The sequence below is a fragment of the Trichomonas vaginalis genome, chromosome V (assembly GCF_026262505.1).
Source record: "Trichomonas vaginalis G3 chromosome V, whole genome shotgun sequence".
NCBI lineage: Eukaryota > Parabasalia > Trichomonadida > Trichomonadidae > Trichomonas > Trichomonas vaginalis.
In genome coordinates, this window is record NC_067207.1 from 30,352,783 (window position 1) to 30,379,529 (window position 26,747).

At 34.3% G+C, this 26,747-nt stretch overlaps 12 protein-coding genes and 7 pseudogenes across 19 annotated transcripts, besides 3 other annotated features; 6 read left to right on the plus strand and 13 right to left on the minus strand.

The window, feature by feature from the left end:
- Positions 1–21,015: part of a mobile genetic element that runs on past the window's edge.
- TVAGG3_0430230 (uncharacterized protein) lies at positions 52–1,392 on the minus strand (the record flags this gene model as incomplete). Its single annotated transcript, XM_051233759.1, has 1 exon — positions 52–1,392. One exon carries the CDS (start codon positions 1,390–1,392, stop codon positions 52–54), a length of 1,341 nt encoding a protein of 446 aa, XP_051103489.1.
- On the minus strand, positions 1,656–1,753 carry TVAGG3_0430240 (annotated as a pseudogene). Its single transcript has one exon. A coding segment is annotated over exon 1 (98 nt).
- Positions 2,131–2,390, plus strand: TVAGG3_0430250 (uncharacterized protein; the record flags this gene model as incomplete). The annotated part of the gene is made up of 1 exon (XM_051233760.1): positions 2,131–2,390. A coding segment is annotated over one exon (260 nt), but the record flags the coding sequence as incomplete, so codon positions are not given.
- On the plus strand, positions 2,415–3,268 carry TVAGG3_0430260 (annotated as a pseudogene). Its single transcript has one exon. A coding segment is annotated over exon 1 (854 nt).
- On the minus strand, positions 3,965–4,940 carry TVAGG3_0430270 (annotated as a pseudogene). Its single transcript has one exon. A coding segment is annotated over exon 1 (976 nt).
- TVAGG3_0430280 (organellar and viral DNA polymerase type B) lies at positions 5,616–6,317 on the minus strand (the record flags this gene model as incomplete). Its single annotated transcript, XM_051233761.1, has 1 exon — positions 5,616–6,317. A coding segment is annotated over one exon (702 nt), but the record flags the coding sequence as incomplete, so codon positions are not given.
- TVAGG3_0430290 lies at positions 7,095–7,799 on the minus strand (annotated as a pseudogene). Its single transcript has one exon. A coding segment is annotated over exon 1 (705 nt).
- Positions 7,889–8,362, plus strand: TVAGG3_0430300 (uncharacterized protein; the record flags this gene model as incomplete). The annotated part of the gene is made up of 1 exon (XM_051233762.1): positions 7,889–8,362. One exon carries the CDS (start codon positions 7,889–7,891, stop codon positions 8,360–8,362), a length of 474 nt encoding a protein of 157 aa, XP_051103492.1.
- Positions 8,502–9,111, minus strand: TVAGG3_0430310 (annotated as a pseudogene). The gene has a single exon. A coding segment is annotated over exon 1 (610 nt).
- TVAGG3_0430320 (uncharacterized protein) lies at positions 10,299–10,964 on the minus strand (the record flags this gene model as incomplete). Its single annotated transcript, XM_001306205.2, has 1 exon — positions 10,299–10,964. One exon carries the CDS (start codon positions 10,962–10,964, stop codon positions 10,299–10,301), a length of 666 nt encoding a protein of 221 aa, XP_001306206.2.
- TVAGG3_0430330 lies at positions 11,140–11,690 on the minus strand (annotated as a pseudogene). Its single transcript has one exon. A coding segment is annotated over exon 1 (551 nt).
- Positions 13,459–14,587, minus strand: TVAGG3_0430340 (annotated as a pseudogene). Its single transcript has one exon. A coding segment is annotated over exon 1 (1,129 nt).
- TVAGG3_0430350 (organellar and viral DNA polymerase type B) lies at positions 14,721–15,549 on the minus strand (the record flags this gene model as incomplete). The annotated part of the gene is made up of 1 exon (XM_051233763.1): positions 14,721–15,549. A coding segment is annotated over one exon (829 nt), but the record flags the coding sequence as incomplete, so codon positions are not given.
- TVAGG3_0430360 (uncharacterized protein) lies at positions 16,528–17,169 on the minus strand (the record flags this gene model as incomplete). Its single annotated transcript, XM_051233764.1, has 1 exon — positions 16,528–17,169. The coding sequence occupies one exon, from the start codon at positions 17,167–17,169 to the stop codon at positions 16,528–16,530; it is 642 nt and encodes a 213-aa protein (XP_051103494.1).
- TVAGG3_0430370 (uncharacterized protein) lies at positions 17,195–17,596 on the plus strand (the record flags this gene model as incomplete). Its single annotated transcript, XM_051233765.1, has 1 exon — positions 17,195–17,596. The coding sequence occupies one exon, from the start codon at positions 17,195–17,197 to the stop codon at positions 17,594–17,596; it is 402 nt and encodes a 133-aa protein (XP_051103495.1).
- TVAGG3_0430380 (uncharacterized protein) lies at positions 18,495–19,376 on the plus strand (the record flags this gene model as incomplete). The annotated part of the gene is made up of 1 exon (XM_051233766.1): positions 18,495–19,376. One exon carries the CDS (start codon positions 18,495–18,497, stop codon positions 19,374–19,376), a length of 882 nt encoding a protein of 293 aa, XP_051103496.1.
- On the plus strand, positions 19,602–20,129 carry TVAGG3_0430390 (protein of unknown function, DUF4107 family; the record flags this gene model as incomplete). Its single annotated transcript, XM_051233767.1, has 1 exon — positions 19,602–20,129. One exon carries the CDS (start codon positions 19,602–19,604, stop codon positions 20,127–20,129), a length of 528 nt encoding a protein of 175 aa, XP_051103497.1.
- TVAGG3_0430400 (uncharacterized protein) lies at positions 20,275–20,709 on the minus strand (the record flags this gene model as incomplete). The annotated part of the gene is made up of 1 exon (XM_051233768.1): positions 20,275–20,709. The coding sequence occupies one exon, from the start codon at positions 20,707–20,709 to the stop codon at positions 20,275–20,277; it is 435 nt and encodes a 144-aa protein (XP_051103498.1).
- Positions 21,016–24,210: a mobile genetic element.
- TVAGG3_0430420 (phage tail repeat-like family) lies at positions 21,832–22,056 on the minus strand (the record flags this gene model as incomplete). The annotated part of the gene is made up of 1 exon (XM_051233769.1): positions 21,832–22,056. One exon carries the CDS (start codon positions 22,054–22,056, stop codon positions 21,832–21,834), a length of 225 nt encoding a protein of 74 aa, XP_051103499.1.
- A 1,164-nt stretch (positions 24,211–25,374) lies between the features above and the next one.
- Positions 25,375–26,747: part of a mobile genetic element that runs on past the window's edge.

Below are 26,747 nucleotides of genomic sequence, written 5' to 3' on the forward strand. Positions count from 1 at the left end.
AGAGCTTGATGAAGAACTCATTTATAAGCTTTAAAAATAAACGTTCATCCTTTATTCCTCACTGTCGTCCGTAGCTAAGTTATAGTCATCTAATCTTATTATGGGGATGCCATTAGCACGCACCTGAATGGCAAAGCAACAATCCCTCATAAATCCAATAAGTGGCTTTGGTACATTTTCAGTTGCTAGTTCAATAGGTCCTTTAACAGACAATTTGTATGTTATTGGAGCAGTAGATGTTTGACCTTGCTGGAAGCAAAAGTCCACTTCTGTTGGAAAACCACATAAGAAATGTGTGTTGTCATAGCTATCCCATTTATGTTCCACACTACCATCATCCACCAATGACCTCATAACATCTTCATTAAATCCTATCATATCATTGTTTGTATTGCAAGCGTTCGCAACCATTTCATAAAATACAGGTCCATATGATTTTTCAGGTTCTGCAGGCATATTTCCATAAGCTCCCATGGAAAGCTGAAGATATTTAAACTTAGGGTTCTCAAAATTAACATAATAGTTGTCTTTCTTTCTAAATAGTGCCCAAATACTTTTAACATTAATAGGCGTATAAGCTGCTGTAAATGTTGCACTTGAACTATCTGTATTCTTTGAGAATGAACCGTCCATAGGAATCCAATCCATAACTTTAACAGGAAAACATAAAGCCTCGTTTGTATAATGTTCTACAAGTTCTGTATAAATGTTAGGGTCTAAAGAGAATGACTTTGGATGAATGAAACATTCATTAAAATCCATCTTTGTTCGAAATAGTTGCTGGGTTACAGTTGTAATAGTAACTGTTCCACTAGCTTCTACTGCCTTCGTTATCATAGTGAATGGTTCATTCCATGGAACAAATTTATTTGTCGGTGGATTTGAATCTGAAGCAAATGCAACTTTAAGAGTTGGATTGAAAGCAATGATATCATTTACAGATATAGATGTGCATTGTAAGGCGTCGCTACTGAACTTTACTTTAAGCTGAATGTTTCCTGCAAAAGCTGGAATAAATCGAATAGCTTCTAATGGAAGGAATCTTCTAACAGGAATTCTTAAACGAAGCTTAAAATCAAATGATTTTCCTGCTGTAATTGGACCACTAACAATTTGTCCTGTTCTGCATGTTCCCGAATGACTCCATACATCTTCATGTCGAGTCTTTGAGAAAACATCTACTTTCTTTATTTGTTCGGTAGTTTGTGAGTTTGAAGTTATATATGCTTCTTCTCTTGCGTTGTCTTGAGAATATACGATACGACCATTTGCAAGGATTTGATATCCAGCAACTGCATAGAAAGCGTCATCGAAACCAATCCAAAATCCTGGTGGGTTTGTTTTATTGGAACCTGAACCAATTTCTTTATCTACAATAAATTGACCTTCCATTTTATACGTAATGAATGTATTGTAAAGGTCCAACATATTTTCACCAGGAGGTGAGAGATTGAATGTTACCCATGTGTTATCTTTAGCAGTTCCAGGTTGTGATGGAATCTTTGCGTCAGAATATTTTCTATTAGTGTCACCAATTTGAACTGCATTGTCTATGATATCGAAATATGAGCGAATCTGATGAATATGCTCTGCTGGAGTAAATTCGTTTAACTGTTCGTTCTGCATGTATTTACTTCGATAAAAATATCTATTTACTTCATTATTCTCACTCTTCTTCTTGGCATTCGTGGTGGAAGTTGTTTCTTGACATTTTCAATGAACTGTACATTCTCTTTTGTCTCAACTTCTTTCACTGGCGGGTCAGGATTCTTTGACTCGGTTTGTTTTTCAATGAAATTCACGAACTTTGCAATAAGCTCTTGGTTCGTTATTGAAAGTACATCTGGCTTCTTTTCTTCTGGTTCTATTGACTTTTCAGTTTGAAGAAGGTTTTATATGGGCTTCGTGGACTTCACCCTTGCCATACACCTTAATGTTGTCGCTTTCTGCATTCGCTAATGGAACCTTTCTTTTTCTTACGTATATTTTACCATCTTTACTCTGACTTACGTAATAGAAAGGATGTTGTATTCCTCTTGCGTCATTTAATATAATAGACTCTCGCTCTGATTTTGACAAGCTCATTTTACATCGGTTAAAGTTTTAATTTTGTTTTTTATCTGCAGTCAAATGACTCAGACAAGCCCTACGGACAAGACCCAAGGGGTCATAGATGTTGAAGCATTGAAGAAAGAAATTCGTGAGCAAATTTTATCCGAACTGAAGGAACAAAAACAAGAACAAAAGCCAGAGAGACCAAAGAGAAAACTTAGTGAAAAACAACTTGCTGCATTAGCTGCTGGAAGACAAAAGAACCCAAGACTACTGGCGAAAAAGCTAGAGAAGAAGCTGAAGCAAAAGCTAAAGAAGCTGAAGCAAAGAAAGAGTAAATGGTTTATTTTTATCCGAATTAAATGTATAGACAAATACCTTTATCTGTTGCGTTCAGTAGTGAAAACCCTGACGTCAAAATAAAGGGGAACAGAGTAACGTTTAAGTTTCCAACAGACTGGATTGTGAACATAAATGAAGAGAAGTACATTGGCATAACATCTATGTATATAACACGTGCTTTCAGAAAGGTTGACTTTATACTTCAAGTCGAGATAGAAAATGACGAACAGTCTTTAAGCGCCCAAAACATTCACATATACAAATACTTTAAAGACGATACAACATTGCAACAATGTATGATTTCATTTAATGAGATGTTCGAGAAAAAGTTCAACATTGAAGTACAAACTTTACAGCCTTTACGTGAGTTTCTTGCACAACTGAAAGAAGAAGGTAGTCAGCCACAACTTATAGACTTTCATTATGAATTTAATGAAAATGAAGATGGAACATGACTGTCAGTTTGTTGTATTCTCACCATTCAATGAAGTAGCTAAAAGAAAAAAATCCATTACGTATAAGATTTCAAATCTCTGAACCAAGTGATGATTTCAAGAATGTTTTCAATTATGATGCAATGCTTCCGAGGAAAAATGAATTTTCAAAGATTGTAACACCTGGCATTTGGGATAGAAAGCAAGCTATATTATATTCAAACTTAAGTAAGGGAGTTGAAAATGAGTTCATTGGTCATACAAGAACTTCACCACTTCCTAACCCTAAATACTATAAATTAACTGGCTTCAATCGTGAGTTTTGGATAGACATGTTCTCCACTCATGACCATAACTGCCCAGTGTTCTTACCTCCAGACCATAAGGACTGTCTCTACATTGAAGCACAACTCTTAAACTCTACCATCGCAGTATTGTAAAATCTACGCTAGTTTTATTTTTTCTGAAAATTTTTTTTGAGTGAAAGGCATGGAAGGTGAAGGACATTGGCAAACACTCGAACATGACAATGACTATGAAATCTTTTCAGAGTACCCATATCCAATTAGGCGCATAAGTAACAAAAGAGTTGTAAGTGAGTTTGACAACGGTGATGGTTATATTTGTGTTTATTTAAACAAACATAAACTCTTTAAGCATAAAATTGTTGCAAGTCAATTTATACCGAATCCTGAAGGACTTCGAGAAGTAGACCATATAAACAGAGACAGAGGAGACTTTCATATCTCAAACTTAAGGTGGGTGTCGAGAAGACAAAACATGAGAAATATTTCTGGTTCGAATGGCTATTGGTTTGACATTGTAGACACTCTTCCTGAAGATGCTGTTGAAATTATACAATACTCTAAATTTACTCTAGAAAATTACTACTATGTCCCAAGTGAAGATGTCTTTTACTATTTCATGGGAACTCAATACAGACGAATGAATGTCTTAAGACAGTATAGCAAAGATTATATAAACATTACAGATGTAGAAGGAAGAAGAACAAAGCTGTCTATTGCAAAGTTTAAGAGAGACAATGGTTATACATAAATGACAAAAATATATGACCTCATTATTTTTATCACGAATGGCCTCATTCATGACCTCATTGCTGACAAAAATAAATGACCTCAGAACTTCAACTTACGAATAAAGCTTGTTTTAGTCGTTATTGAGAAGTTAAACTTCTTTCAAAGCAAGTGTAGCAGACTTACACAAGTCGAATGCAATCTCTTGACCATCATGAAGTGCTTTGTAAAGTTTCATTAAACTGAACTCAGAGTCTTTGTCATATGTTCCAACAGGTATGTGAATGTTCTTATCTTCATTGTAATAGCATTGTATAGCTTCAGGAAACATTTCATTAGCTGTTAAAGCAAGAACGTCTTGTTTTACACCTTTACAACGTGCATGGAATGCAACTTCATTTAAATCATTCGTGAGTAAGTCTATGTAAGTCTTCTTTCCACAAAATATTGACTTGTATGCTAAACTTTGTTTTCCAGGTGTTATTTCTGCGAAGTCGCTATGAAACTGACCTAATGTTTTACCAATAAGTTCTCTACCGTATCTCTTCTTAAACTCTGCTGCAAGCTTTGGTATGTCTTCATTGAAAATATGCATGCTATCACAGTCCTGGTAAAAGATTTGAAGTCCCATATCTTCAGCAGTACAGAATACTTCACACATTATTCTCTTCGACATAGACAGAATGTTAACACCAAGTGGACAGAAGTTAAAGTGTCTGCAAATGCTTTTCGTTAGCTTGAAAATAGTTTTATCTGAACCATCCAAACCTTCGAACTTCACTATATGGTTGTAGTTTCTGATGGCATATCTTATAGCATCTTTGTCATTTACTATGGTTATTTTTGACTCAATAGGAGATAGAATAGTTTTGCCATAAATACTGTTCAGAATGAGCTTTATATTTTCTTGCAAAGGATTTCCTTCTTTCTTATACTTTAACCTTAACTCAAACAACTTCTTTACTTCATCTCTTATTCTAATATCTCTGTTTCCATCGTAATAGTATCCTTGCAACACTTCACATTTGACACCTTGATATTTTATGAGGTCTTGTAATGTTATATGGTCAACATACATTAAACAGCAAGTGTTTGAACTTCTGGGAACGTTAAGTTCTGGATTTAGTTCAGGGTCACAAACTATTAAAGGAAAGTGTCTATGTATTCCAATCTCTGTTATCTTAATGAGAACAAAGAAGCCAGACATAAACTTTTCACCAATGGGTTCCTTTTGGTCGTCATCGAATAAATGTCTCATGAGATACTCTGTGCTTAACATTTCTTTCTTCATAACCTTTGGAATACCTTCTAAAGTATAAAGTCTTGCTATAGCTGATGGATATAATGAAACAGCGTCGAAGTCAGCAATGAGTTTCTTTTCTCTTTTGTTTATGTTATCTGACAACATACATCTTCCACCTTGAATGCATCTCGAAATAAATTCTCTTGGTTTATTTGAGAGGTCATATAAATTTCCATTCGGGAAGTACACTCTGTTCTCAAATAATTTGTTAGCAATTGAACAAATACTAACGTAGTCATAAACGTTTAAATCAAATTCTTTCAATATGTCATTGCGGAACTTAACAAAACCTTCTCTTAAAATTCTTACATCTTGTTTGCAATAAAATGTGCTATACTTTTCTAAGTCGAAGTGGTTCTCATCTATTCTGCAACCTTTGATGGAATCTATGTTTTTCATGAATGTATCTGCATCCCGGATAAACTTACATGCTTCAGAAATGACACCAGTTCTGTTGTCATTTGCTAACAAAACACTGCTGTAGTAGTTGTATGGAAATACTTCTTTCGGTCCTGTTTGTAAGTTAAACATAGCAGGAAATAGTTTAAGCTTCTTATTTATAACACTGTAAGAGTCTTTTATAATAATTGCCCTTCCTTTATATAAGCCAGTTATTTGCATTGTTCGTGAACCTTTAATGATGGGAGTTCCTTTCACTTCTGTCATGTGTCTTAAGATGAAGTTTATATCATAACTGAGGTTATGGAAATATATTAAACTCTTGTCAGGAAGTCGCTCCAAAAATTCTGTTGCACAGTTCTGACCCCAAATGCTTTCACTCACTGAACCATCTTCACTGTCATAACAGATGTTAAAAGCTTTATGAAAGCCATCGGTACTGCACTCAAAGTCAGCAAAGAAAACGTGCTCAGGAATGAACTTGCACTTATTTTTATTTACTTCTTTTGACTCGGCTTTCTTCTTCAGTTGTACACAATACTTTGGAGCATATGTCAAATCTTTAAATGGTGCAAGGTTCTGTTTATATAAGTCAGTCGTATATGTGAAAAGTTCTCCATAAGAAATAGGTTCGAAATATTTGCACTCCCACAATGTTTTCATAACATCCCATAACGGTGTTGTTCTATCATAACGAACTACATATTTATCTTCTCTCTTTGTATAAATCTTCATCTGTTTCTCAATGTTCATTCCACCACACTCCTTCAAGATTTCTATATAGTTGCGAATGAAATATGTTGTCATTGGTAATCTTTCATTTAGCATGTAGTGGTCTTCAACAAGAAGTAAGTCAATAGTTCGAACAGTTTTACATTCTTTTGGTATGTATCTCTTTATTTCATTATGTCTTGAGTCATTGAAATAACCAATGGTAACATTAAATGCTATACCTGTTGCGTCAGAAATTTCTTGTACTTTACTTTGAGGAAAGTCTCTAACACGAATGACTTCTCTCATGTGGTCAATAGTTCTTCATTACTCCAGCCTGAATGCAAGCATAAACGAAACAATTGTCTTCTGTCATAAGTGTTGCAGTTCTTTTGTTCAGTTCATTGAAGATTTGGTAGCGTTCAAGATTTATAGGTAATGTGCAAAGATACTTCCAGAACTGACCGCTTCTCTTCTTATAAAACTTCTTTTCACCATTTCTTCCAAAAGCTTTCTATATGCTGGGTTTCCTGTTTGCTTAAGAGCTTCCAAAATGGCTTTCTGGTCATTTGTCAGTGTGCTTTCATCTCTATATGGTCTCTTTTTTGGTTTCCTTTCTTTACATCTGACATCGTTAAGCCTTCATATTCTGTTAAATCATACATCTTTATTTCGTAAGATTCTTTATGTTTGTCAAGAAGAAGTCATAGTGCATTTCAACAATACCTGCAGCATTTGCTTCTATCTCTGATATAAAGTTCTCCTTCAAGAGCTGATGTAGTAATGTTCCAATATTATTGAGGTTTAACGTAGAACATTCATACTTTCCACCAAGTTTATAACATACCATCCATCTCTGTTGTGAGTTTATTTTAATTTCTCTAAGAGTCTCATGAAAACCTTACCGAAATGTTTGTGTAAGTAGTCTCTGTTTGGTTCATCTAAAGCTTCGATGTTAAAGTCAATGAGTCTATTGCCTGACTTCACATTTCTCTTCCTATTCTCTTCATCTTTCTTTAACCATCTCTCACCTTCTTTTGGTTTGTCGTCAATGGAACGAATGACATCGTTAGCTTTGCGAACTTGTTCTATAGCACTTTTAAACATCTCTCTTCTCTGTTGTTTCAGTGTGTCGTCTCTTCTTCTTGTTTCACCAACGTTTGCATTTGTTATGTCAAACATCTCTTGACGAACATCATGCGAAAGAGCTTTACGAGTATGACCAACGTTTGCATTTGTTATGTCAAACATTTCTCTTCTTACTTCATGAGGTACTGAACGTCTATGATATAAGTCAATAGCAACGTCATTTAAAGGAAATGCTATTGCATGGACTTCGTCCTCGCCGTGTTGCGGCTTTATGAACTCATGAATTCTATCATAACTTATTGCACCATTATAGTCATTGAGGATGTCAGCGAGTGCTTTTTTGTTTGTTGCGTAATGCTTTGCAACATCTATATTAGCTTCTGTAAGAAGTTGTTTTATTTCCGAGTGTTCTAACTTAGACAACTTCCGATACATCTTTAGTAGGAAATAAAAAAATATTTTTTGAAAAAATTAGATTAGATTTTTTAAGTTATTTTTCAAAATAATTTAATATTTTTATTTTAATGAAACACATGCAAGATTGCAAGTTCTTTTCATACAATGCTCTCGCTACTGCCATCAAGAATGAGTTCAATAATGCTTCAAATGTTAATGTTATCTTTAACAAGAAGTTTGTGAAAGAATCTAAGTTTGGTCAGTATGTCAGACCATTAGCTATCGTCATTGACCGCAAACGTTATACTTCACAAGAGTTAGCAGTAGTTTTGAAACAAAAGAGTTTCTTCGTGAATGTCAAAGATACTCATTATACTGTTATAAAGAACTCTAATATTGACTTCTTCAGTATTGCTTTAAATCTTTCCGAACAGAAAGAATATAAGAAGGGTGAAACATCTGTGAAATATTATCCTTCATCTCTGAAGACAATAACGAACAAAGATGTTATACAGAAATTCTTACCAAAGGTTGAAGAAGCTTCTATTGACATTGACGAAGGAAGTGAAATGGTTGAAGAAATTGACCCTGAAGCTATTTAAGCAAAAATATTTTTTTGGTGAAGAGGTGAGATCTCACCCGTTTTTTCACCTCTTTTTTCACCTCATTCTCTCTTCGTTAATGTTGTCGTGACTTCTTCGTTAATGTTGTCGTGACTTCTTCGTTAATGTTGTCGTGACTTTATTCTTCCTCTTTGAAGTTATCGAAATATTCTGTTATTTTTTCCTTCAGTAATGTTAAGTCTTCTTTGAATGTAAGTATTGTGCAACCTTTGATGTCATAGTGTGTTTGAGGAAGAGTATTTTTGACAATTTCCTTTATTTGCTCATTCGGTGTCATTGAAATTGGTAAGTTTTCACGATAGAACCAGTTTCTGTCAGATTTGTAAATCTTAGCAAGGTCATAAAAGCTTTTGTTGTTTCTTCTGACTAAATGCAACATAACCATATCTCTGTCTTCTTCTTTCTCCAACTCTTCAGTATATATCATATACTTATAACTCTTTTCCTTTCCTTTTGGTACTGAACGCGGTATTCTTTTCTGTATGCTTTTGTCTTTGGATTCAATGACTTCATCTTTTGCTTGAAAGTTTCTTTTCCATCTTCCACGTTCTGCTTTATATAGTTCATCTAACATCATGAAAATATAACAAGCATAACGAGGTGAAGCCGCACATTGCTACAGCGTTTACTAAAAGTCTATGAACATAATAACCTTTCAAACCAGGAGCCAAATTCTTGCGATTTTCGTACGGAATCTCTTCTCTCGGTTTTCCGAGGGAAGCAATCATATGAGGAAATTCTTCTAAAAGTTCTTTTGTCTGTTGGTTTTCAAACCAATGAATATGCTTGCTTTGTAGAACGAAGAGCATTCATTATACTTTGCATTTGGTACATGTCATCTTTGACTGAACGAATGAGACGTAACTGTTTGTTATACTGTATGTACTCGTATTCTTCATTAATGGCTTCATGAACGATAGCAATTGTTGTGTTCTCTAATGTTGACATTACTGTCTTTACATACAAAATAAAAAAAATAAATAAAAATAAACTAACTTTATTTTTTGAGATAAACACTATTTCTTCACAACATTAAATTTTATCCTGTATGAAATGACTTTAAAAAGATTATTGACTGACTTCGAATACTATCTCATTGACGCACTGACAGACCCTCAAAACTGTTTGAAAGTTCTTTAAGCTTTAAGATTGAAGGTACGACGCATTTTGTCTTCACTTACGTATTGAAAGAATATGACCATTATCATAATGAAGTGAATCAAACACTAATAAAATTTGTAGATAAAAAATTGGTTAACAATGAATATTTTAAACGTGAAGACCCAAACACTGCTGGAGATGATGAAGAATACAGACAAGTTATTGAAAAAATAACGCAAGATTAGATGCAATAGAAAAGAATTTTAATGAATGTCTTACAAACACGTATGAATATCTTATGCGGTGGGAAGCCAGATGGAAATAAATTTACGTCAAATATGCAATTTATAAAATCTTATGTCGACAGGCTACGTAGCACAGTGGTCTAAGGTGGTGTTATGGAGGGGTCAGGGTCTGTGGTTCGAACCGCGACAGCGCCGTATTTTCTTATTTTCTTTGTTTGTCTTGTTTGTCGTGAATAAAAAGCGTCATAAAAGTGCTCTATCTTCCACGGGAATAAATAAAAAATTTACCTTATTTCTTCTTTATTTCTTTGTTCCCGTGGAAGAAGGGTTTTGCTGTTTTTTCTGTTTTTTCTCAGCCGAAATCAATGATTTTTTCATTTTTGGAATCCTTAGCGAATGAGGAATCTTTTCTCTCGTGGAAGCTTTGACCAAAAATATATTTTAGGTGAAGAGGTGAGATCTCACCTGTTTTCTCACCTAATTTTTCACCTCTTTTTTCACCTAATTTTTCACCTCCTTTTTCACCTAAACATTATTTTTGGTGAATTCAATAAAAATAAATGGTTCATTTACCCACAATATTTTTGTACAAAACGACCCCAAACTTTTAACTTCTTTTCTGCAGTTTCTAATGCTATCTTAGCGAGTTCATATTCTCTAAATTCTCTCTTTAAATCTTCTTGTTCCCATTGGTCTAGTTCGTATGAAGAATCTCTATAACCATAACATATCTCACGTTCATGTTCTAATTGTTTTTCGCGCATTTTTTCAACTTCTTCTTCAAACAAAGGTTTAGCATTCTCTACTGTATCTTCGAGTTCTTCTTCATCTAATTTCTCATGAACTTTCTTGTCTATGGAGTCCATAATATCTTTGACATAAAATGCATACTTTACAGAGCACCATTCAGCAACAAAATGAACGAGGTCAGGATGTATGTAAATACCTTTGAATTCATTTATAACACCCTTAGTAAGCTCATAAAATGCTTGTTTTGAGGTTGAGCCACTTTTGGCTCGACCGTATTCTTTCATCCAAAACTCAAGAATTTCCTGCATTTTAACACTATTGAGAAATCTGTTTAAATGGTTTAACTTTCCTGCTTCTCTTGCCATCTTTGTTGCATTAATGTAACCATCCTTGTCTCTACGTAAGACTTCAATACCGTTATAAGTGCCTTTTGTGAATGTTTCGCCATTAGATTTGTTCGTGAATGTTTTTGCTTCGACTGACATTACTGTTCTTACATACAAAATAAAAAATAAATAAAAATAAAGTTAGTTTTATTTTTTCTATCTTAAGGAAATTCATGAAAATTCGTGAGGGTGAAAAAACATGTGAAAAAAGAGGTGAAATCTCACCTCTTCACCTAAACATTATTTTTGTCTGATTTACATCTAATGAAAAAGTTTAGAAGAATTTTCTTATTCTTTCTGGCTTATTTTTGTCTTTCCAGTACTCCCGCTCTAATGGTCCCAGATGTGTTGACTTTGACTCTCTCAAGTTCTTAGATGGTATAACATCTTCAACGCCTCCTTCATATCTTACTTTATAAGTGTCATCGTTTATGTTATAGCCAAGTATTTCAATAACCACTCCTCGCTTTGCTTCGTCAATGGTTTCAGCAAGTTTGCCATTACTACTTTCGACTAATTTATGTCGAGGATAAAACGCAATAGAGTCGTCAGCAGCTTTTATAAGATATCCATTACCTTGCGTAGAGTCTACGATATAATAGTTTCTACTTAACCTTAAACGTTTCTTTGTCAACGGTTTGTCGTCAAGAACTACACGAACTTTTGTACCAGGAATGAGGGTAAATTGTGTTGAATTTCTGATATTTTGTGTTTGGCTTCGTTTCTTTTGTATATACTTTTCTTCTGTTGTTGTGTCATTGAATTTGGTGTATGTCCTGTTGTAGAATGTGTTGAGGAATTATATACTTCGAGAAAATGTTTCATTGTTTCTTCGGTAAAGTCTCGCTCTTGATTTAAATCTCTGAGCGTTCTTATGAAGCGGTTTATGATGCCGAGTATGTTATGGTTATGGTCTTCAGTAGTGTAGTGAGTTATGTTATGCTTAATGAGAAAATCTGTGATTTCATTGCTGAGGTATGCACTGTCTTGGTCTGATGTTAAAGTACTTGGGCTATGTTCTGCTACAAACTTTTGTAAAACTCTTAACACTTCACGAGTTCCTTTATTTTTCATTGGATATGCATATGCTTTACGAGTGTTAACATTAATGAAGATGAGGAATGGTTTATGTCCTCCTTTCTTACTCTGAATGAGAGTGTCAAATTGGTATGCGTCAGGAGTGTTGGAGTAAATTGGTAAAAAGTAGTCGTAAGGGTTTATTTTTGTTTGATGTACAACATTTTTGTCAAAGAACCTTTTCACTTCAGCTCTGTTAGTAAATCCCCAACTCTTTGCAGCTTCATTGAACTTCTTAAATGACCTCCATGGATGTTGTTCGAATACTTCTTTCAAGCTCATTTATGTAAAGTTAAAGAGTTTAACCAACTCGTATCCAAGCGTGCATTGTTATATAAGGAGGCATATAATCTTTTCCATTACCTGCTGGGTCTGTAATACCAGCTACAACATGTGTATGATTTCCTGCAGTTCCACAGAAAATACCTGTGCTAACATCTTTGGGGTCATCTGAGATATCATATCTGTTCATTCCCTGTCTATTCGAACCCGCTGCAAGATTTATATAACCTCTTTTTGTTATTGAATGTGAATGGTTTCCTTCCACAGATGTTCTTCCACTGAACCTATGCATATGTGAAGGAAGGTTTTCAATACCTATTTTCTTTGAACCTCCCATCTTCATTGACTGCGTATTAGTGTAGAATGGAAAACTGTCAACTATTTCATACCATCTACCACCAAATAAAGTGTTTGGATTTATTGGATTCATAGACGTATAAACAGCTCCTATAGGATATATTAAATCATATATGCTCATAACTCTATAAATATATTCTAAAGAACTTATGTCATTAAATACCATTTGGAATGTATCTCCTGGATGAAATGTTGCATTTGTTCCACTTTTATAATGTAATGTTAGCTCTATAGAATTATCCAAGAAAAATTCAAATGTTTCTGGTTGAATGCCTCTTACAAATTCAAATGGAGTTGCTGGTTCACCATTTATAATTTCTGTTGTAAATGTCATTGTATCTGGTTTCGAAAATTTCTTTGTTAGTTCTGCATCCACATAAGTTTTATCTGCTTTCTTATCTAACATTGCTGGTAGTTCATATGCTTCAAAGTTTCTGGCATGATCTTCGATATTCCTGCAACTCTTATCTAAATTGTTAAGAGTATCTTTTACGCTTGTACTCGGATTCTCTAATGGTGCACTTGAACCAAGGTCAAAGTTCAGTATTATGTCATCAGCTCTAACAGTAGTGAAGGATTCATGTGTATGGTTTTTATCTGCTTTCTTATCTAACATTGCTGGTAGTTCATATGCTTCAAAGTTTCTGGCATGATCTTCGATATTCCTGCAACTCTTATCTAAATTGTTAAGAGTATCTTTTACGCTTGTACTCGGATTCTCTAATGGTGCACTTGAACCAAGGTCAAAGTTCAGTATTATGTCATCAGCTCTAACAGTAGTGAAGGATTCATGTGTATGTTCTTTATCTGCTTTGTTGTCTAAAGAAGTTTGAAGTTCATTTATATCGGAGATATTGTGTTTATGAGATTTCAAAACTTTGTTCGTTGCGTCAAGTTCATCTTTGTCAGCTTTACTTTTAATAGCATCTTCAAAAGTTATTTTTGACTTAACTCTCAAAGTAAATCTTGGTTCAACTAATACACCGTTAACATTGAAAGTAGAGGCATAAATTTCACCGGTATAACCAAATGCTTCTGGTGCTTTAGCTACATCATACTGTACAGTACAGCTTATGTCATAACCTTTAGCACGAATGTATTTATATCTTCTTTCATTAACATTTTTTGTCTTCGCTTCATCACTTCGTGTTAAATATCCATGGTAGTCCGTTATAATCTGTTCGTCTGAACTTATATAATGAACGTGGTTCTTGTCCGCTTTACTATTTAATGTAGCTTGAAGTTCATTTATATCGGAGATATTGTGTTTATGAGATTTCAAAACTTTCTTCATTGCGTCAAGTTCATTTTGTCCGCTTTACTATTTAATGTAGCTCTTGAAGTTCATTTATATCGGAGATATTGTGTTTATGTTCTTTATCTGCTTTTTCGGCTAATTTCTCTTCTATCTCATTTATTTCAAGTTCATGCCTACCACCACTTCCCGAAGAAGTATTTTTCTTCAGCTCTTGAAGAACATCCACTTCGCCATCTTTGGTGTCAATAATGAGACTTTGAGTTAAAACCTTTCCTGTCTTAATGGATGTTTGTAAAACTTCTTCTTCACCGTGTTCGGGTCATGGTCGTCATCATATCTTGTGAAATCAGAGATGTTGTCATACATTAAGCATATCTGTCTCAAAAAGTTCTGCTATTTGAAACTGGAACGAAAGATATACAGAACTTTCATCATCTCCTAAAGTCAAGTCTGCTTTCTTAAGTATTTCTTGAATGTATGCAATGAGAACAGAGTACCTTGGAAAATATTCGAACAATATTTCATTAGCTGTTGGTTTTGGTGGTTCTTCTGGAGTTTCTGTTGTTTCAGTTCCTTCTGTAGGTTCTGTTGGAGTTTCTGCATCTCTTGACTTCAATGCTCTTGCTCTCAAAGACCTAAATGTTAGAGCACCAGGTTTTACAAAGGACTTTATAAATGCTTTAATAGTTCCTGGTAAGTTATTGTTAGCATTAAGTAAGTTCCTTATGCTTCCATCATGTACGTCCATAGCACTATGTAAAAAATCTATACTTTTCTTGTAGTCAGCAATAGACTGACTGTGATTTTTTAAAGATTTGTCAATACTTTAAGCCAATCTTCATGCATGTCTGATACTGAGCCAAGAATATCATTTGCTTCCTTTAGTGTATTTTGTGCTTCTCGTAAAGTATCCAATCCCGTACGTGCATTGTTTGCTATACGTCTTACAGTATCTATTTGACTCCTTGTTTCTTGCATCCAACCAGATAAAGTTTTAATAGTATCCGAACCATTTGAAATGAAGTTCAAAGCATTTTTAACGTCATCTAAAACTTGTTCACCAAGTACTGCCCATATCTTTCCGATTTGGTATTGAAGAACTCCATATGAAGCAGCTGTTAAACCAGTATTTATAAGGTCCCATATCCATGATTTAGCAGTTTTTCCATCCTTTCCATCCTTTCCATCCAAACCGTTTTCGCCTTGAGGTCCTTGTATTCCTTGTATTCCTTGAATTCCTTGTATTCCTTGTGGTCCTTGAGGTCCTTGAGGTCCAGTGTCACCCTTCTCTCCTTTCAGTTCATCTTTATGTTCGTTATAATATTCTAATGTCATAAGGTGTACATCATTACTGCTACCAGCAACGCCAAGAATTTGTTTCTCATTCATGACTAAATTCTTTAGGCATTTAATGTTGTCGTCAAATCGAAAGCTCTTTAACAATTCAATGAGAACATTCAGTACTTTCACTAATGAGGCATCTACTGTAGAATTTATATATTGCACCGTTCCATCATTTATGATGGGAACCTTGCTTGTTGTAATGAATGGGTCATAAGTGTTAAAAGTATCGAAATCAATGACTTTTTTAGTTTTTCCATCGTCAATGACTAAATCATTGCCTTCAATGGTTAAAGTTGAGTTTTCGTTTACTAGTTCATGTGCTCTTCTTGCTTCATTTGTTTCATACGCATATGCAGCAATAGTCATATTTTAATGAGAATAAAATGTTGTTCTATTTGCAAAGTACAGACCCAAACGAATACGGGACAGTAAAGCTACAAACAAACTTAGGTCTTCAGAATGAAGCACTTGCTTTCAGAGTTGTTGACTTCAATACTATCGCAACTTTTGTCATAACAGATGAAACAGATTTCATAGAGATTGAAATAGATGACAAAAGAAGTGTTATAACATTTCCTAACAGAGCAGAGTATAGAATAGATAAAATTGCTGGAGTCATAGATACTCTCATAAATGAAGAAACTATTGACAACATAGATGTCGAACTCTCTTCTGAGGGAACATTGAAGTTCAGCAGCAAGAAAGAGTTCAAGATAACACGAATGAGTCATAGAGTTCAATTGCTTCTGGGAGCATACCATATGCAACTACCTTTGAAAAGTGTTGACAAAACGATTGAGATGAAATCTGTTCCATACGTATGTTATGGCAACTGTTTGTACATTGAGTCAAAAATAGCTAATGTCACAGGCATTTCAGGAGTTAATAGTAAAGGTTCAGTAGAATATAAGTCTTTCTGTTATGCAGTCAATTCAATGTTCATTCCAAACGTTCCTGTCATAGCAACTCATTTAGGTAAATGGGTTCGCATTAGTCCTCATAATTTGAAAGATATGCAATTCAGACTAGTTGACTTTCAAGGCGAGCCTGTAGAACTGAAGGCACCAGTGCGAATGACTGTTGAAGTTGACTTTTTAGAAAATATTAAATGCAACAGCTTACAAGAGAACTCAGAGCTAAAAATATAAAGTATGAATGTTATGTATTAGGTCATGAACTTTGGTTGTTGCTGTTTGATGAAACAAATGAGTTAGTTATGTCAGTCAAGAGAACAGAAAAATATTGTGTTAGTGAAAACTGCACCAAGTCAATAAGATTAGGTTTGCATTATGAAGATGAGTTCGATACTGTTGAAGAAGTTTTGGATAGATATTACAAATTGCTTTAATTTACTAAAACATATTTCAAACAAAGTTTATATTCTGTTGAAAGTTTTGTATATTCATTCGAATATTTATACTTAAACTCAACTCCTGTAGTTCCTGGTGTTTCAATGATGCGGATGTTACCTATTTTCATGAATAGTGGAGTTTGACCACAGCATTCGATTTCAGGGTCGAGATAGTCAATGACACATTGTTTCCCTGTTATTCGTGATATAACATTTTCAAGGTCCTCCTTTGTTAGAATTATTTGGTTCTTGCTTATAAGATTTGTCAAAAGCTTCTTATCGTCTTTGAGTAAGATAGTTTGGTATAACTGAAGAAGGTAATGGTCTACGTTATCTGAAGGATTTGTTTGAACATTTGTGTAAGGGTTGTCGTTGGCTTCTCTTGAAAGAATTTGGTCCAGTGGTGGATACTCTAACTTAACATCTGATGTAGCGTTAGCGTTTGAAGCTGAGTTTAAATTCACGGCGCCATGCTCCAAGACCGAAGGTCCCGACTTAAGTTCTGGTTCTTTTTCTTTCAAACACTCCGAACTATAGTTCTTTATGACAATATTGTTTGTCGTTCGTGAGTCAACATTTGATGTTGGTTCAATTGGAACATTAACGGCACCAGCTAAGATGGATTTGCTTCTCATTTCATATAGAATAAAAACCTTTTATATGTATGAAATGAACAATATACTCGACAAGGGTTTGAATGTAAAGCTAACGAATGAAAATATTGTTGAATTCACTGAGACAGGAGCTGTGTATAAAGATGTAGAACTACTGAACAAAAGAGCTAAGGGAAGAAGCAGGAACATGAACAAAGGGTGGAAGCCTATAAAAATTTATGTCAATGATGGCTCAGGAGGTTCAAACATAAAGTATGCAGAAAGTTATAGAGTTTATGCTCTCAAAGGTGAAAAGCCTTCATTTAAGAACAGCTATTCTAACGCATATCCTCAAAAGCTAACGGATGGGGAAGTGGATGATATGAATGACAGCAAAAATATTAACAGAAATGGCGACAGAGATGCATGGAATTTGTTTACCATCAGTCAATTGAAGGTTAAACTTTAAAACAATGTTGGTCGTTCCCATGGAATATTTTTGACTTTAATGGTATTAGTCATGATATGAATCTCAAGGTATGAACGAGGAGAGATGAGAGACTTATATGCTTCCCAAATTTCTTCAAAAGGTAATGTTATACCTGACTGTTTCCAAATGAGTTCAATATCATAACGTGAGAAACCTTGAAAGATAACGAAGTCAGTTATGAGACGTTTTATGTTTAAAGCTAAAAACCTCCATGTTTGCATAAGTATTGCTACAGTTAAATGGTAATGTCTGACTTTAGTTATGATGTTAGCTAATGGTGAGTCAGGCTTTGACACTAAACCTTTTCCGGCGAAGTCGTCGCAAACGAGCAGAGTGTTTGAATATTTTTTGAAGGGGTATTTTGAAAGTTTTGATAGAATGTAGTTTGTAAGTCGTTTCATATCGTAAACTCCTGAGTACTGACGTAAGTGGTGTTTGTCAATAATTCTTTCCATCTCCTCAGAAGTCTTTTGCATTCCTGACTGTATGAAACTCTACGATGGCATAATATTTCCTCTTACGTCGAATGTAACGTTGAAGAAATTCAATGAGTTCACTGTCTGGAACTTTAACGACAGAGGCTTGAACTTTTGACATAAATGTTTTCGCTGTTGAGTCCATAGAGTCTGAAGTTGCTGATATAATGATTTGGTCATAATATGAGTCATTTCCTAAACGCTCTGTTATGAGTATATGACGAATGAGGTTAAATGTCTTACCTGAACCCATCTTTCCACAATAGAAATAAACACCATTTGAACAGAACTCATAATCTTTGCTGAAAGGAAGAATAAGAGAAGAGTTAAGTTTGTCTGTTGTTTCATTCATGTCTTCATCTACGTCATGTATTAAATGCTTCATTTTATCTCCATTAAAAATGCAAGTCAGAAATATTCAGAACATAGCACCGAGTCTAACTGACAAGAGTATAAAGATATACTATGAACACGTTATGATGAAACCTACCAAAATTCAAGAAAGTCAGTATACTTATGAATATCCAAGACACTGGGTAGAGTATGTAGGAGGTGAGAAAGCTATTGAAATCAGACAGGTTCGAAGTATTCCAGCAGGAAGAACAATATTATTGAAGAACTTTAATGTTTTGAGATATAATGATGAAACAAAGAAGCAAGATAGTTTCCCTGTTGCTGTGTATGTGAACTTAGATACAGGAGATGACATGAAAGTTTTTAATACAAAGCTTCAAACGGTAGTGAGAGAACAACTGACTGCGGAAGGACATCCATTACCTTCAGAAGTTACCATAGCATATAATTTTGAAACAAACTCAATAGATTTTAAAGTCATCTCTGCAAAGAAGTCAGGTTTTACATTTAATGAAGCAGATGTATATTCGAATGAAAACTTCAAAGCTATTGCATGGTTAGATAATGACGATTGCTTTAAGAAAATATTTAAATTCAGTGACTCAACGATGTCAATAGATGACCTTCGTGGAATGTTACCATCGACGTTTACAGTAGAAGGTTCAGCAGGATTGCTTACAAGATTGTCAATTGGTGGTATTTGGTCTCGTGAGAACATTGTTATAAAATCCAGTATAAGTGAATTTGCTGAAGAATCTATATTATGTCTTTCAAACTATATGTATTCGCCGCCGAAGCATTATAGTATAACAAACTTTGTCAGTAAGTTTAACATAAGACTTGTCGAACCTTCTTCAATGAAAGATGTTGTGCTACCTAAAGATGGAAAGGATGGACTCATTATTGAAATGATTTTAATTGCATATTAAATGAGCTTGTTCTTGAAGGTCATTCATGATGAAATAACTGTTGTAGAAGATGTTAGCAATTGTTCAGACATTTTGAAGCGTATAGATGATATAAGAAAGAAGTTAGATAGACCGCAAAGTGGTGAGGGCGAAGCCCGTGAGAACGCTTATGTTTCATTGACTTTCTCCAGTAACGAGAACTTTTATGAGATAATATTGAAGAGAGATGATTTTAATATGGTGTAAATGGTAGCTTGGGCAGCTTTAGGCGCAATGGGAACAAAAGCATTAGCATTTGGAGCAAAAGCACTTGGAGCTTATGACGCAGTAAATAAAATGAGTGGAGGAAGGGTTTCGAAGACATTAGATGCAAATAAAGGGAAGATTGGAGGCTGGGTTGCAAAGAAGTTAAGATTAAATAAAATAGGGCTCATAAATAAAGCATCCAATTTGGTTGCGACTGAGTCAGAAAATGCTTTAGGAAAGGACGATGAGTTTGCAAAACACGCAAAAGACTTTAATGACCAGATGAAAGGTGAAACAATGCATTTAAATAGAGTCGATGGAACTAAAGAAAATGTTTCTTCTCCACCAGTAGTTCTTCCGTATGGTCCCTATGGAATGTATGGAAACCCTTACGAAAGACCATTTGACCCATTGACTGGTGGAAGTAACTGGTATCATTACGGCCGAAGAAGAAAGACAGTCAAGTTGGAGACAGACGTAAAGAAAGCAACTAAAAAGAAACCAAGGAAGAGAGTTATAAAGCAATGAATTCAACAGGGTGAAAAAAGAGGTGAAAAAAGAGGTGAGATCTCACCACTTCACCTAAATTTATTTTTGTGCTATGTTTTCATACGTGTGAGGGTGGTGATATCATTAATTTTTATATAAATGACAGAACAAAAATAAAACATATCTACTCAACAGGAATGAGACCCTTACTGACTATGTATTCGTTTAATGCTTGATGAAAACAATGGTACATATTATCGTATGGGTATACACAACGTCTGTTTCCATCGTCGTCGTATATGTAGAGCTCAAATCCAGTCCAACCTTCTTTTGTACAATATGTAGCTTTATTTAAGTATGCATTTATGTAGATAAGGCAATTTTCTTCATCGCTCCAGAAATAATTTTTCGTCATTGTTGAAATAGTTTTCGTTCCTCTACGTCCATAAGGAATGTATGCAATGAACTTTGCGTCATAAGGGATTGTAATATATTCAGGGTTTCTTTCATCGTCAATGGGTCTGTCTTTGTTAAAATGCATGTTTCTCAGTTTTATTTGAGTTTTGAATAGTTCACGGAAACGTTCTGGGAAAGAGTCATAGTAAATGTAGTCGGACATGTCTTTGTAATGAAATAAAAAATTTAAAAAAAATAAAAATAAGGTTATTTTTTATTTAGTGAGGACGGTAGTGAATTCGTTAGTGAAGTCGTTAGTGAAGTCGTTAGTGAAAACGTTAGTGAAGTCGTTAGTGAAAACGTTAGTGAAGTCGTTAGTGAAGTCGTTAGTGGTTGGCGGCTTTGTAAATATTTAAGGTTAAGTTGGTGTTATGGTTGTGTTGTAAAATATACGTTAGTGGTTTTGTAAAGTGTCAAACCGTTATCTTGGGAACGCAGTGCCGCCGTACCCAAGATAGTCATACTAACTTTGTTTCAATTGAATTGTAAATTCCATACCTTGTCAAGTCAATGTCAGACTTATTTATGAAGGGGAAGTATCCAGCATGTTGTCTGACTGCTTGAGGGTTAGGTTGGTACCATTCGAACTTGACACTTGCAATTCCTTCAATTGCATTCAAAATGTCTGAGTCGGAGTCAACCATTTGTTCTCTCTTTGTAGTCTTGAAAGCGTCAAGAAGTTTTGCGGCTGTTTGTTCATTGCCATGTGCATAGTAAATGTGACCATCCAAATCTGTTATGGTCAATCTGAGATTGTGTCCTTTCTTATTTCCGTCTTGAATTGCAGCAAGTACTCCCATGAAGCCTTCTTTGTTCTTTCCTTCGTCAAAGTTTACTGTAAAGGTTCGACCAGATGTAATTTGACTTCTAACTTCACGATACTTTTCATATGCATATCTTGTTCTTTCCATGGGAGCATGTGCGTCTTCACCTTTTCCTTTTTTCCTTCTCAAAGGATGCAATTGTTCGTCATGTTTCCAGTAGAATCTGGCAAAGCCATCGTGTCCTTCAACTTGAGGTTCACTAACATTGAAAGGCATGTCCATAAGACGTTCTTCTTCTAACCTCTCTAGTCTGTTTGGATAATTTGCACGTGCTGTTTCCAAATCCATTTCGTAGCGAAGACCAGACAATTTGTCATAGACTTTTATGGGTCTTCCCTTCCTATATTTAAACTTCTTCGAAACTCTCCAACCATATCTTTGCAACTCTGCTTTTATTCTAGCAGATTTTCTATCCATTCTATATGGGGGCATTTTTATAAAAATAAAAAAATATTTTTTCTTTACTTTACATAACCGCCTGCTGCCATAAGTCTTTGACGCCAACCCATACCAGCTAATGAAGGTTGACTTGGTTTAGTTTGGAAACTAAACTTTGGTTTTGGTTTATCTTCAGTTTTTGGTTTTTCTTCTTCTATCAGTTTTTCGTCACTTTTCGGTTCCTCTGACTTTACTTCACTTGCAGGAACAGTTGTGTCGTCAACATCTTCATAAATATCATATGCCATTTGTTTTTGTTTTCCTTTCAACTTTTTGTGTTTGTTGTAAAGTTTAGAATATTTCGACTCTAAGTCAATGAGATGTTCTATAATGAACTGTTGGTCAGTGAAGTAAACTTTTCCATCTGTTGTCTCGAAAGCTCCTTCAGACTTCAATATTTTATTTGTGAGAGTCTGTTTCTTTTTTGAGATACTAGCCGTTCCATTTTTATGAAAAGTGACTTTATAGTTAGGGTTTGTATTTCCAGACCTGGCACTTTCTATTATTGAATTTTCTCTTCATCTGTAAGTTCTTTGACAGGTTTTGACAATGGTCTGAACTTTTTGTTTGTGGTGTCAAATCTACGGTTTCAACTTCTTCGGTCATTTCATCTCAGTAAAAAATTTAGTTTGGTTTGTTTTCAAACTGGTTGTTTAGGTTTTTTAAGTCGGTCTAAAACTTCCTGAGGTATAGGAAGAACTTTACAAACACGTGGTGTAACTGCTGGAAGCCGACAAATCCATCTTGAACTCATTTGTCTCAATGCTGCATTGTTCATTTCATCTCAATAAAAAACTTTACATTCCCCACGTTTGAGGTGGTTGCGGTTGGTTATTGTTTACCCACTGTTGTGCATGTTATATCCTCTGTTAAAGAATCTTTCACCTTGGTCCATATAGTGTCCTGCTTGGTTATAGTAGTCATTTGCTTTGTTATAATAGTTTCCTGCTTGTCTTCCTACATTGTCCATCCATCCTTGAACTTTTCCTCTTGTTTCAGGATTTGGAATAAGATTTGCTGCATCTCGTGCTACATCCCAACCTTTCTGTACAGTTTGTATAATAGGTTGTGCTTTCTCTTTCAGTATACCTAATGTACTCAAAATCTTCTTTCCAATTCAAATGCACTCTGGCTATTGTTCCCACTGCGGGAAAAAATCTGGATGCAACTCCTGCTAATGCGCCAAATAAACCATTTCTTATAGGGTAAAAAATGACGAATCCGAACAAGGACCCCTATGTTTCTAAAGCGACAAAGAAAGCACTCATGATAAAAATCTTTAGTTCAACACCAAATGCTTGGTTTATGGATATCTTGGAAAACATTCCGAGAGTTAGAACAGATGGACCTCCATACTGGTTAATATTTGTTGGTCAAAACACAAGATACTGTGAAGCCATACCATTTATGGTCCAAAAATATTTTAGATGTGAAAACTGCTTTGACAATATTCTTTGACAAATACCATCCAACAAAACTGACATCTGACTGTGAAAGTTCTTTCAAATCAGATGAATATTAAAAACTATCTGCGTTCAAAAAATGTAAACCAATATTTCATTGTCGACCAAACCATTCTGCTCTTGGTGTCATTGACGGATGTATAAAAATGTTAAGAGACTTAAACCAACCACAAGGTGGTGAAGCAAATGAAATGTCATATGACGACAAGTATAGACACTTCTCCATGGCAAAGATGAGACAAGTTTTAAATATTTACAATAACCGTAAACAAAAAGGTTTGGGAAACCACTCCCCCGAAGAAATGAAAAACAACCTGACTTAGAGAAAGACTATATATTTAATAATTTAGTCAAAAGAGACAAACAAGAAAGAATGCCCGGCTTCAAACTTCAGAAAGGTGACAAAGTAAAAATAGAATACCTAAACGCGACCCATATGAAAATACTATTGACTATGACAACAATGGGAACCGACAGGTACTCACATTCGTGTTCGTAAAAATAGAAGAAAGTATACAAGAAATATTATGAAGTTTTAGGCAAACATGGCAAAATTACACACTGCAAGCAGAAGATAAAAAACTACTATTGCCAGACCTCGTTTCAAAACTTGTCAAAGTTCAAGGTGTATACTTTCAAAGACAGTTCCTAAACAAAATATAAGACAACTCCTGACGAATATGCTAAAGAAGTTGAAAATGACGACTAAGCAATTCTATACCATGCGTAAACTGTCATGTAAGGTGCATGTATTCTTTACTTATGTCCCGTTGTTTGCGTATATCCTGAACGAAATGTGTAATGGTTTCCTTCTCCCTGAGTGTCACTCCAGTAACAATTTATAGCAAACTTAACGTCGTCTTTAACATCATATCCTTTACCTTTTGTCATTCCTGACCAATCCCAATATCTATGCTTATGCCAACCTGCTTGAGATGTACTTAAATCTATTGTAGTGACTGTGTGCAGGTAAATTTTCACCTGAAATCGTTTTACTTCCACCTGTTTCCTTTGAAGAGTTTGCACAATACAAAAACCTGTCGACTATTTGTTCCCATGCACCAACACCAAACATTACTTGAGGACCTCTTGCTTCCATAGATGTATAAATAGAACCTAACTGGGTTCATTAAATCAAACATATGAGATATTATAGGATTGTCTCTTTTGAACTTAAAATATAGTGCAACTATTTCAGGTTTCTTCTGGTTTGTGTCAGAATATTTTTTATAATATAATCTTATGTTTTCAGGGTAGGTAAAATCTTGACTATAATATTTATTTTTGTCATCTATATAATAATATACTATTCTCGTTTTTTCTATTGCATTATATCTTTTATATCTATAATAATCTAAATATAATGTTAGCTTTTGTTCATCTACATGTGGTGTTCTGTCGTCATCTCCATAGTCATAATAATATGGTGCTGGAGCTGGGTCAGGCAATGTCATATCCGCCATTTCATAAACTCTTAAATATTTCTTTTGTTCGTCTCCATATAAGTTTAAGTAGCAGTTGTTGTCTAATGGAACTTTAACTTGTGTACCATCATTCTTTTTATAGCTTACATACATTTCATTGTTATTTTTCGGAATGAGTTTACACCGTGTACCATTTTTTAAGGACTGTACAAACTGCCATCTAAAATATTTATTTTCTTCATTGACAGAAAAGTCACCAACAATAGTTTCAATATTTTTTGTTGTTCCTATCAAACTTTGGTATATTTTATTGACATATGTTTTATCTGCTTTATTTTCAAGGCTAACGTTTAAGTCTGTTATTTCAGATATAGAATGTGTATGTCCAACGGCACTTTTCCTGTTTAAGGTTTCTTGTAAGTTTGTAATATGAGATATAGAATGTGTATGAGTCTTATTTGCTTTTGTCTCTAATGTTTCCTTAAGACTTGGTATTTGGTTAATTAATGTATATGAGTTTTTAGAATATTCGTTTTCAGCTCTTGTCACTTCACTTGAAATAGTATAAATATAAAGATATATCATATATATATAAATATAAAATAACCAAATTCACAATCAAAAATAGTGTTTTGAAATTTAAGTTTAAGTGTCACTTTTTCGTAAATTCTACCACACTCAAATATTATTATTCAAATAATACTTGAACGTTACTTACCGTTGCATCGATCATTCTTGTCAAGCACGTTATTAGTTAAAATTGAGAACAGTTCCAGTTTCCGGAAGAATTACCAAAGGCAAACATTATACCAGAATGCAGACAGAATTTAAAAAGTTAACAAAAATGAAAAAACATGATCTTTCATAAATCAATGACTCTGCAAGAAATATACAATAAGCAATGGCAAAATTTTCTAAAAAGACAACGGCACGTTTTTCAGCAGATTAAAATTTACTGACAGACTTGCTGTTGGTTACTGATGAAAACCCATTAATGTAAAGATTCATTGCGGTCAGGGGAAGTTTATAATAAGTCACAGAAAATTTCATGTCTGGAGAAATAATTTACAGACGAATGAAAATTGCTAATTTTGTTTAATAAATGGCGAGCAAGTTTTGTCATTGCCATGATTTTCACAGCAAAAATTGTGAAGCGATGTTTTTTTGGTTTTGAGAAGGCAATGTCAATTTGCAAAAGGAAGCCACAGATTTATTTGCGATGGAAACTTTTAAAAATTACACCAAAACATTTTCAAAAAGACAGATGACTAAAAACAATTATGATTTGTGAACCTTCAACAATCAATATCTACCACTTCTTTATTATTATTCATTGAAAAACCGCACATTGGAATCTTATAAGAAGGCATTTGAATATATTTTACTGTTCCAAGGGTAATTCAATTTCAAAGCTAATTCAAATTCACGTGATGTTGAAAGGGAATGATTAGAGAGCACTTCAACAAATTTCCCTAAAAGTCGTATATTGATTGCCTATTTCATTTCAAACAAGCTCTGTTACACAGGAAACTTGTAAGCACTTTATACAAAAAAAAATTTCAAACTTTTACAAAATTTTTTATTTAAGCTATATCTATTACTCCAGTCATGTCTCATGAAGATTTGTACTTTACAAATGCATATAATTAAATCAAATAATAAAGTTGATTCGATCCAGAAGATTTATTGTTAGTATTCAACAAAGTTTGGTTGCCGGCACTCACAATTTAATATCTTCAAGTATAATAATGCAACTGCAATTATTCACTAATGATTGCCTCGAGAGTTGATGCATTTCAAGAATGTTTCTTCGTTAAAACATCCAACCATTTATGCCCAAGCTATTAAGTAAGATATCTCAACATTCAATTAGATAAAGTATAGACGCCATTCAAAAAATAACCAGAAGATCGATCGCCATATAAAAACCGTTATCACTGTAGCTACAAAAAATGTATATTCTTGATTGCTTTCAAAAAGAACTTGAGAAAACAATTTTTTCTATCAAACAATACAACGTAAGTGATCTTGTTCTTTGGCTCAGAACGAGAT